The sequence below is a fragment of the Myodes glareolus genome, chromosome 23, assembly GCF_982192425.1.
Source record: "Myodes glareolus chromosome 23, mMyoGla1.1, whole genome shotgun sequence".
In the NCBI taxonomy this organism is placed as follows: Eukaryota; Metazoa; Chordata; class Mammalia; order Rodentia; family Cricetidae; genus Myodes; species Myodes glareolus.
The window spans coordinates 4,406,749-4,418,161 of NC_142048.1; the positions used below are offsets into that span (position 1 = coordinate 4,406,749).

An 11,413-nucleotide genomic window follows, 5' to 3' on the forward strand; every position below is an offset into this window, starting at 1 on the left:
TGCATGGTGGAAGGAGAAGAGCATGTACACAAACACAAACAAATAAAGCAAAGGAATGAAAGGCATAATTTTATTCCAATGCTGGAGCCCACTCCTACGGGTTTTTTTATTTTTGTTTTAGAAACACATAAAAATAATAATAATACATTACAGTGGAGTAATGTAATAAAAAGACATTACAGTGGAGTGAGCCATGCTGAACCTGAGAAAATGGAGGGACTAAAGGTTTAGAATGGGGGGGGGTAGCTGATATCTTGGAGAGGGACAAGAGTCCCCTACTCCATCCTGTCCCCGTTCTGTAGGAAGCTGACATCCTGGAGAAGGAAACAAGACAATAACTGTCCATGTGACCAGGGCAGGGGCCTTCCTGTTTCTCAGCCCCTCCCAGACCAGCCTTGGCCAGTGCAGCCTTTGTAGCCAGGGTGACCTGAGATGCGCCCAGGAGCTCAGGCCTTTCCCAGGGTGCCCTGGAGCAGAGCGGAGGGTGGACACACACACACACACACACACACACACACACACACACACACGGAGAGGAAGTTTGGTGTTAGGAGAGTCCGGGGAAGAAAACAGATTCTTGGGATCCCTATCCCATGCCTCCATGGGGTGGGGGGGACACAGATAGGAACAATGCATTCAGGCAGCTGAGAGAAAAGGAGTGTCAGGTAGAGAAGAGGGCGAGGGTTGGGGCAAATGGACAAGAATGGGTGCCATCGGGTGAGGCAGTCAAATATTCAAATGTGTTCAATTGATGCAGTTGACCCAAAACTCCTTCTGGGGGGAAACCAAGGATCCAGGCCGACAAAGAGAATCTAAGAGCAGGCTGTGATCAGGGGTGGAAGAAGCCATGAGTGCCCGGGCCACACGGCCTCGCAGTCGCCGAGGGAGGCATCCTCCACCCGTAAGTGAGCTCCTCTTCCTGCTGTACCCAATTCCATGGATCCCGGAACCCAGGAGTGAGCCTGCTTCACTCAGAACCTGCAGTAGTGGCGAGCAGTCATTCTCAGGGGGAGCTGGACCCAGTGACTGAGAGCCTGCGGGATGGGTGTCATTTGCAGGGGGAGCTGGACCCAGTGGCTGAGAGCCTATGGGATGGATGTCATTTGCAGGGGGAGCTGGACCCAGTGGCTGAGAGTTCAGAGGAGATGGAGGTCAACAGTGGGAACTTTGAGGCCAAACTCGGGCTGCTTCCGAAACACATTAGTCCTGACCTGCAGAGACCCGGGAGCCGGTGGGATGAATTTAGTGCTTCCTATGCCAGCAGGTGCCCCTCACAAAGCTGCTGCCCACCCCCCCACATCTGCCTTAGCTTCCTCTTGCCTCCTCTCCTTCATCCTCTCCCTTCCCTTCCCTTTCCTCCTCAGTCATGCAGCTCACTGCCTGCTCACCCTTCTGAGGTCTAGCTCCAAAGCCCCTGCTGAACCAACTGGGGTCCCGGGTTGTCTTCATAGGCCTGAGGATGATTATTGTGTGGGATCCCATGGGGCCCTAGCCTTGAAGCCAGAAGAAGGGTGCAAGTCTGAGGAGGAAAACCCCCAGACTCCGCAGGCAGCCACCCCTGATAGTGGCCCTGCTGAGACGTCAGTAGCCAGCGTGTTCCAGACCCTGCAGAGCAGGCTGAGCTCCCTTGAGACCACCGTATCCGCCTGGCGTCACCACTCCCTAAGCTTTCCGAGGCCAGCAAAAGGAGAAGACAGTGACCAGGGGGCACCTGGGTCCTTTGGTGATCAGGAAAAAGCCGGGTCTGGACAGCAGGAGGCAGCTCGCCTCATAGAGAGGAATGCCTGGCTGCGGCTGGCCCTGGGCAGCAGGGAGGATGAGCTGGTTTGCACTCAAGCTTCCCTGCAGGACGCCCAGGCAGAGAAGGAGACCCTGCAGAGACAGGTGAGCTTCTGACTGGGGACAGGGCAGATTCTGCCTCCAGAACACATTTGTTCATTCAACAAACCGATGTGGAGCAATGAAAAACATGCCAGAGAAGGGACCAAAGAAGACAGCAAAGTAAAAGAGGGGTCTCGAGGCCCAGATTGACTGTCAGAAGGAAGCCAGGCAGGGTGCACTCTAGAAGCGGAGGAGAGACAATCTCAAGTGAAAGACTGCTCAGTCAAGACCAAGGCCAAATTCTCCAATGTAGATTGAGTTGAAGGCCAGCCTGGGTGTCAATTTCTTTTTCTGCTTTTTTTTTTTTTTTTTTTTTTTTAAGGTTCTGAGTACCTTGTTGGTAGAGGCCTTGCCTGAGGAGTGTGAGGCCCTGGGCCCTGCACGCACACACACACCACACACACCGAATAATCCTGTTTTAGGGTTTCTTTTTGTGATAAAACACCACAACTAAAAGCAACTGGGGAGGAAGAGGGTTTTTTGGTTTTTTTGTTTGTTTGTTTTGTTGTTGTTGTTTTCATCTTAAAACTCTGAGGGAAGCCAGAGCCGGAGCTCAAGGCAGGGACCTGCGTCCTGAAGGGAGCTGGACCTGCTGCAGGTTCTCCCTTGCGCCATCTGCTGACTGTGGTTAGAACAGTCTGGTGGTAGACCACGCCCCTGATGATGGGGGTGGGGTGACAGCAGTGGTCCAGGCGCAGAGAAGTGGTGAAGGGGACGGGATGATGGGAAATGTCAAACTCATCTATAATGGGACAAGTCTGAAATGCTAAGAACTTCAGAGGCTAAGACAGGAGAATCACAATTTAACAGCAGCTTGGACAAGATGAGCAAACATTGTCTCAAAAGAGAAGTAAAAACAGACTGGGGCCGGGTGGTGGCGGCGCACGCCTTTAATCCCAGCACTCGGGAGACAGGCAGGCGGATCTCTGTGAGTTCGAGGCCAGCCTGGTCTACAAGAGCTAGTTCCAGGACAAGCTCCAAAGCTACAGAGAAACCCTGTCTCAAAAAACAAAACAAACAACAACAACAACAACAAAAACAAACAAACAAACAAACTGGGGGACAGGGTGCATACAAAGCCCGCCTAGACTCCTCCGCTCTTAGCTTGCTGAGACTCCTCTCACCAGCACAGAAATGAAATGTGTGGTGCACACTTAAAATTCCAGCTGCATGCAGGGTGCACGCCTTTAATTCCAGCACTTGGGAGGCAGAGGCAGGTGGATCTCTGTGAGTTCGAGGCCAGCCCAGACTACAAGAACTAGTTCCAGGACAGGCTCCAAAGCTACAGAGAAACACTGTCTCGAAAAACAAAACAAAATAAAAAAACAAAAAAAAGAAGAGAGAGAGAGAGAGAGAGAGAGAGAGAGAGAGAGAGAGAGAGAGAGAAGAAAGAAAGAAAGAAAGAAAGAAAGAAAGAAAGAAAGAAAGAAAGAAAGAGAGAAAGAAATTCCAGCTACATGGGAGACTGAGGCAGAAGGATGACTTGAGTTGGGGAGATCCAGAGAAATACTGAGTCTCCTAAAAATTTAGAAAGGAAAAAAGAGCAGTGGCTGCTTTTCCAGAGGATCCACGTTCAGGTCCCAGAACCCACTTGACAGCTCACAACTGCCTGTAACTCCAGTTCCCAGCAACCCAACACTCTCACAGACATGCATGCAGGCAAAACACCGATGTACATAAAATAATAAAAATAAATAAATCCTAAAAAAAAAAGTGGAACTGTCCCTACCTCCCCCACCCCCTGCTAGTAGCTGCAGTCCCCAGGTTGGGGGAGTGGTAAGTGTTGAGTGGCAGCTGGGGACCTGTCTCAGGTCATATGGACAGGACTTGGTTGGGTTCCTGCTGCTGACAGAACTGTCTGTATGTGAAGCCACAGTCTGATCCTCCATCACTGGCAGGTGCAGGAGCTGGAGGATTCCCTGATGCAACTGGAGGCTTCCCTGCCCACCCCTTTCCTCAGAGCAGGGTGTACAAACAGCAGCAACTCCAGCAGTTCTGGGGCAGAAGGGCAGCCCTGGGCACCTCAGGTGAGCCTGAAGTCTTCAGAGTCTGGGTCATAATGTCCTCTGCTTTTCCAGTGTGGGGTAAGCTTCAATGTGTGCTTTATGGCTTCCCTAGTGGTGTGTGACAAAACTCTTCCTGGGGTGACACTGTACACATCAACTCACCCCAGGTAGGGAGCCGTGACACACGAGAGTACAGACACCACCAAAGTCCAACTTAGTCCACCAATGAGTTTATTGGAGCTACATATAGGATCATGAGAGAGGGGTTACATACATGAGCAGAAATGACTCAAAGACAGCTGCATCACCAAAGCCCACACCAGCATGGCTGACCACTCACAAGGCTGAGAGCCTGGAGCACAATTCACAGACTGAAGGCAGCTCAGCAGATTGGAGATTGTCCCATCCAAGTGACTCTGGTCTAAACCTCTTCTGGCAGCTGGTCTGATCTATAGTCTTCTTTGCAACTAATCAGCTGGTCTCAGAAGAACTTTTCTTACCCCAACAGGGAGGATCCTAGTGAATCTGCTCAGTTTCTGGGACTTCCTGAAGCTGTTTGGAGTTGTTTACTTTCCTGCTTAAGGAGTTTAGAATGTTTCTATCTCAGAGAAAACTGTTAATAAGACACATAGTATCTGAAAAATCCTAAACAGGGCCTGGAGAGATGACTCATTGGTTAGGGGTGCTAGTTGCTTTCACAAAGGACTACCAGATTCAGTGCCCAGCACCCAAATGACATCTCACAAAGATCTGTAACTCTAGTTCCATGGATCTGATACCCTCTTCAGGGCTCCACAGGCACCGGGCAGCACATGGTACACAGACAGACTTGCAGACAAACATCCATACACTTAAAATGAAAGTAAAAATGAAGAAGCTTAAATCACTAATTTGCTGCTTAGGGGCCTGAGGCAGAAGGATCATGACCAATAACTGTAGTGAGACCCTGTCTCCAGATAAAACAATAAGCATTGATGAGATAGCTCAGCTGGAACAAGTGCCTGCTGCCCAGTCTGATGAGCTGGATTCAATTCCTGGAACTCCCAGAGTAGAAACAGAGAACTGACTTCCACAAGTTGTCCTCGGACATTGATTCATGTATCATGGCACATACATGCATACATTCCACACATGTGCACTCACATACACCTAAAACACAAACCAAAGCTGAAGTTGTGTCTAGTGATACAGCAGGTATATAGCTTGTTCCAAGATCCTGGTTCTACCCCCAGCCCTGCCAAAAGGAAAGATGATGAGTAAATCAAGTCATGTCCTCCTGGCAGGACTCCCCCTTGGCTCACCCTCTTCTCCAACGCCTCTGGAGTGACTCCAGCACCCACATCTTTGGGTGCCTTTCCACACAGCCTTCAGCCCCCAAGATGCACCTCATGGAGGACCAGATGGGGCAGCTCCAAGGGTGAGTAACTGAAGTCACAGCTGCTGAGCTTTTAAGGGCACCATGCCTCCTGCTCCTGGGTTGTGAGAGAGATGGAGGGGAGGAAACTGGGCTCTGGCTGATTTGGGCCTCACTCATCTTCACTGTTGCCCTTCTTTGGAGGCAGAAGCATTGAGAAGTTGAAGTGCTTCAACCGTCTCCTGCTGGCTGTGCTCCAGGGTCACAAGGGCCGCTGTGAGAACCTTAGTATGCAGCTGGGCCAGCGGGAGGCTGAGGCCACAGCCCTGCGCCTGGCCCTGCAGTACAGGTCTGTGCCTACTGTCAATGATGGTGGTGGCTGGGAGTGGGGTGGGGCTGCATCCCAAGATGATCCTACGTAAAGAGGGACATGGGACCTTCAGAAGGTCTTGTTCTGATCCATAAAGTATGTAGGGTGGAGGCTATCTTTTAGTGGTTTGTAGAATTTTTATTTGAGACAGGGTCTCACTGTGTAGCCCAGGCTGGCTTTGAATCCACAGATCTCTACCTCTTACTGGGCTGGGACTGAGTGCTGAAACACTCAGATCCTGTCCCACAGTGAGGATTGTGAGGAGGCATATGGAGTGCTGCTTACTCTGAGGACAGCTGGAACCGGAGCCACCAAGAGTGACCTGCAGGCTGCGGAGACAGAGGCATCTAGGCTGCTGGTGGAGAAGGAAGCCGCTATGGATGGAGAGATACTCTGGCCCAGGTACCCTCAGGAAGCACAAGAACTGTGCTGATCCATGGGGGTGCATGACCCAGAACCTGCTGCAGACAGGGTTGTAATGTCACCATCCCTGTTGTTGCCTAGGGTTGACTGTCACAAGGCCTGACTGGAACAGGCCACTCAGTGGTGATTAAGTTTGCCTGACACCAAGTGTGGTGACACAAGCCTTTGATCCCAGCACTCAGGAGGCAGAGTTTGAGGAGCTCAAGGCCAGCCTGGTCTACATAGCAAGTTCTAGGCCATACTGGTCTACACAGTGAGATTTTGTCTCAAATAAATAAATACAACACCAAGCATACAAGCAAATCACCATGTAGTCTCACATAGATGCGTAGACCTTGGTTTCAACCTCTAAAGCTGGAGCGGGGGGGTAAAGAAAAATTATTAAATTTTGGATCTTGACTTCAGAAGTGTCAATCCTTCATGGCAACAGGAAGTAGAGAGCAGTGCTACAGGAAGTGCTCAGGCTGCAGTGTAGCCCTAAAGCAAGGAAGCGCTGTAAAGCCCCGTGTGGGCCTGGCAGGGTTAGCAGTGCAGTTGGATTCTGCTGTCTGTCGTGGTACCCGTGAACTCACTGCAGAGAGCATCTCAGCTGTCCGTGCAGCCTCTGTGTCCAGTGTGGACTGTGCATACCACAGAATTAAATTCAAACTCCCCCAGTGGTCTGACTACCATCTAGGCTCCACCACCTTGCTATGTATCTGACCCTCCTGCCTCCATCTCCTGAGAGCTGGGATATTTAAATGGTGCTGGAATGGAGCCGCATGCATGCTGGGCAAGCTGTCTGTGGACTGAGCCCCAGCACCTGCCATATTATCTGCTGGAAGACTATCCAGCTGGCACGGGACTGTGGTGGCTCCTTATACTGCGCTGTGGGGACAGTTGTGTAGCATGATCTCCCTCCTGTCTCCTGTAGCTCTGAGGGCAGCAGTGTGGACAAGCCTACACCACAGGAACTGGCTGCTCAGCTCCATGGCTATATCCAGCATCTCCGGGAACGCTGGGCTCTGGTGAAGATCCCTTCGGCGCTCAGCCCTGACACCACACCCAGGTCCACTATGCCCCACGCAGAAGCAACAGTGCAGGACATTCTGGAACTACAGCCTGGCCCAGCCCTGCCCCGGCTAGAGAAGTCTCAGATCCAGCAGGACCTGGTAGCTACTCGGGTAGGAATGTGTTGACAATGTCACAACACACTCTTGATGGTGTCATTAGAGACCATAGGCAAGCAGGGTTTTCCTTGGATGGCTGTCCCACCTGGTCCTGCAGTCATTCAGTCCCCAAAAAACACAGAGGCTTATATTAATTATAAACTGTTTGGCCTTTTAGCTCAAGTTAATTATTAACTATCTCTTACAACTTAAATTAACCCATAATTCCTGTCTATGTTTAGCCACATGGCTTGGTACCTTTTATCAGTGAGGCATTCTCATCTTGCTTCCTCTGAGTCTGGCTGGTGACTGCATCTCTTCCTTCCCTCTTCCCAGAATTCTCCTAGTCTGGTTGCCCTGCCTATACTCTCTGCCTGGCTACTGGTCAATCAGCATTTTATTAAACCAATGTGAGTGACAAATCTTTACAGTGTACAAGAGCATTATCCCACAGCAATGGGCAGTTGGTTTCTTATAGGAAGAATTAGAGTTGAGGAGGTTTTGTTTGTTCCAAGACAGGGTTTTTTTTGTAGCTTTTGAGCCTGTCCTGGAACTCGCTCTATAGACCAGGCTGGCCTTGAACTCACAGAGACCCTCCTCCCTCTACCTCCCAAGTGCTGGAGTTGAGGTTTTGAGGGATGCATAGGAGTTTCTCCTCCTGATTAGGTTTTCCTTAAGATTCTGTAAGTTACCTTTGTGTTGCTATGATGAAGTCCCTGACAGGAACAGTTTCCAGCAGAAGGTCTGTTCCAGCTTGGCTGGCAGTGACAGGGTACAGTCCATCATCAGGCTGTGCCTGTGGAGCCTGAGGCTCACATTGCTTGCGTCTGCATTTAGGAGGCGAGGGGAATGCATACAGCTCAAGACCCCAGCCCCCACCCACTACTCTAATTTAGATACTTCTTCACAGGTGTGTCCACAGGGTTGGGGTGACTTTAGATCCCATCAAGTTGACAACCAAGATCCTCTTCTCAGGGCGATGAGTCCCTGGGGCTGGGGGCAGGGTGGCTCTGTAGTACAGCGCTTGCCTAGCACAAATGAAAACCTCCTTGCTCCCCGACCCCTTCCATAAAAGAAAAGCAGACCTGATGGTGGTACACACTTGTAGTCCCAGCCCTTGAACCGAGCTCCATAGTGACACCAGGTCTCAAAAATAAATAATAAGAAAAAATTGTAAAAGATAGAGAAATGGAGAGATGGCTCCGTGTTTGAGAGTGCAGGATGCTATCACAGAGGATCCGAGTTCAGATCCCAGCACCCATATGGAAGCTCACAACTATTCAACTCCAGTTCCGTGGTCTCTGATGCCCTCTCTGGCTTCTTACAGCATTACACTTGTGTGCAAACCCACTTAAGCAGGCACTCTAGCCCTGGCTGCCTGAACTCCCTAGGTAGACCAGGCTGACCTTGAATTCACAGAGATCCACCTGCTTCTGCCTAAAGTACTCAGACTAAGGTCTGCACTATTCCGTCTGCCTGCCATAAAATAAAATTCAAACAATAAAAAGATTTGAGATCTGAGAAATTCTAGACACTTCCACAATGCCATTTCCCGGCTGTGACTTTTACAAGAAGAAGGCCATGACGCAGGTCAAGGTGTTTTCCTGGCCTCCTGACTCTTAGCCCCTGCAGGACAGTCTGGCGGACTTGGTGCTGCGGCTGCAGCTGTCCCGGCGAGAGAAGCGGGGGCTGGAGCTGCGGGAGTCGGCGCTGAGGGCCCAGGGCCCCGCCCACCTGCTGCTTCTGCAGCAGCTTCGCTGGGAGAGGACTCATCTGGCTGGAGATGGCAGCAGAGGAGGCAGCACCGAGGACCCGAGCAGCGAAGAGGACGACGAGGAGGATGGGCAGCAGCACTACCAGGTACTGTGCCCACCGTCGCGGCGCCTCTGAGCATCCTCTTGCACAAAGAATAAGTGGTAAAGGCACTTGCTGCCGACCCCAGGTCAGTTCCTCTGAGCATCCTCCTGCACAAAGAACAAGTGGTAAAGGCACTTGCTGCCGACCCCAGGTCAGTTCCCAGGGGTGCAGGTCTTCTAACTGAAGTATTAAAAATGGGGGCGGGGGAGCAGATGGAGCGGTGACTCAGTGGTTAAGAGCTCCGGCTGCTTTTACCCAGGACCCAGGCTGGATTCCTAGCACCTACACTGTGTTCACAACCTGTAACTCTCTAGCTCCAGAGGGTCCAACCTGTTCTGGACTTTGGGTACATGCTACACAGACATAGGCTTGTAAACACCCATACACAGAAAATAAAAATCAATAAAACTTTTAAAATAACAAAAAAATAATTAGAAATCAGGAGAGAAGGACTACTGAAAATCTTGGGGTGCCTCAGCAGAGCTGGGAATCAGGGTCCCTTTGTGGGTTCTTAGCGCCATTAAAAAAGTAACTTAAGAATGTAGCTAAAAGAAACTCAATTTATTAGAATTTGAAAGGAAAACCTCGGGGCAGGTAAGTTGTAACTCACAGCTCCCTGAAGGGAGGAGGGGGATGCACGAGTGGGGTGGGTGGCAGCCCGTGGTGCGGGGAGCTTTAGTCCTTAGTGAGGAAGCTGAGTCATTTAGGGTCTTAAAGTGCAGTGAGGTTCTGGCAGTATCCAAAGGAAAAGAAAACAGTCCTGAGTCATCCTCAGAAGGCGGAGACCCCCAGACCTCACGGAGATCCTGCCATGTGTGTCCTATCCTTTGCACTTGGGCCCACATAGTGGGAAGAGGACCGATACCCACGAGTTGTCTTCTGACCGTCACATGCACACTGTGACACATGTATGCATGCACATACAACATTAGTAAATAAACACAATAAGTAAGTGTAATAATAAAAATCAATCTGGCCAGGTGTGGTGGCACATGCCTTTAATCCCAGCTCTTGGGAGGCAGAGGCAGGCGGATCTCCATGAGTTCTAGGACATTCAGGGCTACAAAGAGAAACACTGACTTAAAGAAAACAAAACAAAGCCCTGACTGGGAACAGGGCAGCTTCCATGTCCAGCCTGGGCTGAACACAGCGTACACATTGTTTCTTCTCTCCTGTCCACTTCCCTTAGGGCCCTCCTGCCCTCCCTGGTGGCCAGATGAGCAGAGCATGGGATTCTGAGACCTTATCCCAGGAACTGTCGGCATCCCTCGCCCGGTGTGTGTCAGGGCCTGGTTTGGGAGCGGGGGGGGGGGGGGGGGGGGTTAACGGGTGTGGCTGAGAGTAGAGTGTGCCGCTGTTTGCAGGTGTGCTGGGAGGAGAGCAAGAGGGTTGGGAGTGACTGGGACGGTCTCTATCACCCTTGCAGAACAGTGGGCCTTCGGGTACAGCTGCAATCCCTGCGGCAGCAGCTGGAACAGGTGGCTCAGAAGGGCCGAACCAGACGTGCTCAGAGTGCAGAGCTGAACAGAGAGCTGTGCAAGGCTCATAGGTAGGTCTCGTCTCTGCTAAGCAAGGCAGCAGCAAGCCCGCAGCCCCTGCCTTTAGTTTAGACAGGCCTGTGAATCATAGCCAGGAATCTTCCCTCCCCCTGGCAGCTCCCTGGTCTTGGCCTTCAGAGGAGCCCACCAGAAGCAGGAAGAGCAGCGCCGGAGGTTGGAGCAGCAGATTGCTCAGATGCAGGCCCAGCAGGCAGAGGAGCTGGCCGCGCTGGCAGCCACTGCCAGAGCCCTGGAGAAGCCCGGGACTCCACAGCCAGGCCAGACTTTCCTGTAGGACCCAGACCAAGCTTGCATGTAACATGTAACATGCAGCTGTGGCAGGCATGTCATAAAATGTCTTGTCATGGGCTGCAGAGATGGCTCAGCAGCTCTTGCAGAGGGCCCAAGTTCAGTTCCCCCTCTCCACAGCCACAGTGTCTGTAATGTCAACTAGGAGAATCTGTCGTCCCCTTCTGAACTCTACAGGCTCTTCAGTAATGCACACATACACACGTTTAATCAACGAGTAAAGCGTCCTATTGTGACATCATACCATCTGTCCTTTGTCCCTTGTGACCAGACCACCTTCTGAGGAGGTGCTGAGTTTCCCAAAGTGGGACAGAGATGGGAAGCGTTCAGGTTAGAGGTGTTTCCAGGGGTGCTGGAGAAGAAGACTCCCAGACTGCTTTGGGACTGCATTTAGAGGAAGAAAATGGTGGGGTGGTTGCTCATAAGTAGGTCATGTGCTTGAAGTCCTCAGAGTTGCCTCTGCCTGCCCTTCCCACCAGCCTGTGCTGAGGAGGCACTGGGTTCCATCTGCAGCCCTTACCAAGCAG

General features: G+C 51.3%; 1 protein-coding gene across 5 annotated transcripts; it reads left to right on the forward strand.

The window, feature by feature from the left end:
* Positions 1-416: 416 nt before the first annotated feature.
* Ushbp1 (USH1 protein network component harmonin binding protein 1) lies at positions 417-11,127 on the forward strand. 5 transcript variants are annotated; one of them, XM_087900871.1, is made up of 13 exons: positions 417-665; positions 758-901; positions 1,059-1,264; positions 1,452-1,884; positions 3,780-3,908; positions 5,171-5,304; positions 5,450-5,590; positions 5,861-6,013; positions 6,948-7,197; positions 8,815-9,042; positions 10,229-10,314; positions 10,466-10,588; positions 10,695-11,127. In XM_087900871.1, the coding sequence occupies exons 2-13, from the start codon at positions 848-850 to the stop codon at positions 10,870-10,872; spliced, it is 2,115 nt and encodes a 704-aa protein (XP_087756997.1). In that variant the 5' UTR covers positions 417-665; positions 758-847; the 3' UTR covers positions 10,873-11,127. The 5 variants fall into 5 exon arrangements, with proteins under 5 accessions (XP_087756997.1, XP_087756998.1, XP_087756999.1 ...); XM_087900872.1 differs by having other exon boundaries at positions 3,786-3,908; XM_087900873.1 differs by having other exon boundaries at positions 1,059-1,231.
* The last annotated feature ends 286 nt before the right edge of the window (positions 11,128-11,413 follow it).

Bases quoted from the DNA above. Each gene is read 5' to 3' on its own strand.
- Ushbp1 (XM_087900871.1), top strand. From the start codon at position 848: ATGAGTGCCCGGGCCACACGGCCTCGCAGTCGCCGAGGGAGGCATCCT. The intron at 1,885-3,779 runs GTGAGCTTCTGA...CATCACTGGCAG, and splicing joins AGGAGACCCTGCAGAGACAG to GTGCAGGAGCTGGAGGATTC. The intron at 10,315-10,465 runs GTGTGTGTCAGG...TCACCCTTGCAG, and splicing joins CTGTCGGCATCCCTCGCCCG to AACAGTGGGCCTTCGGGTAC.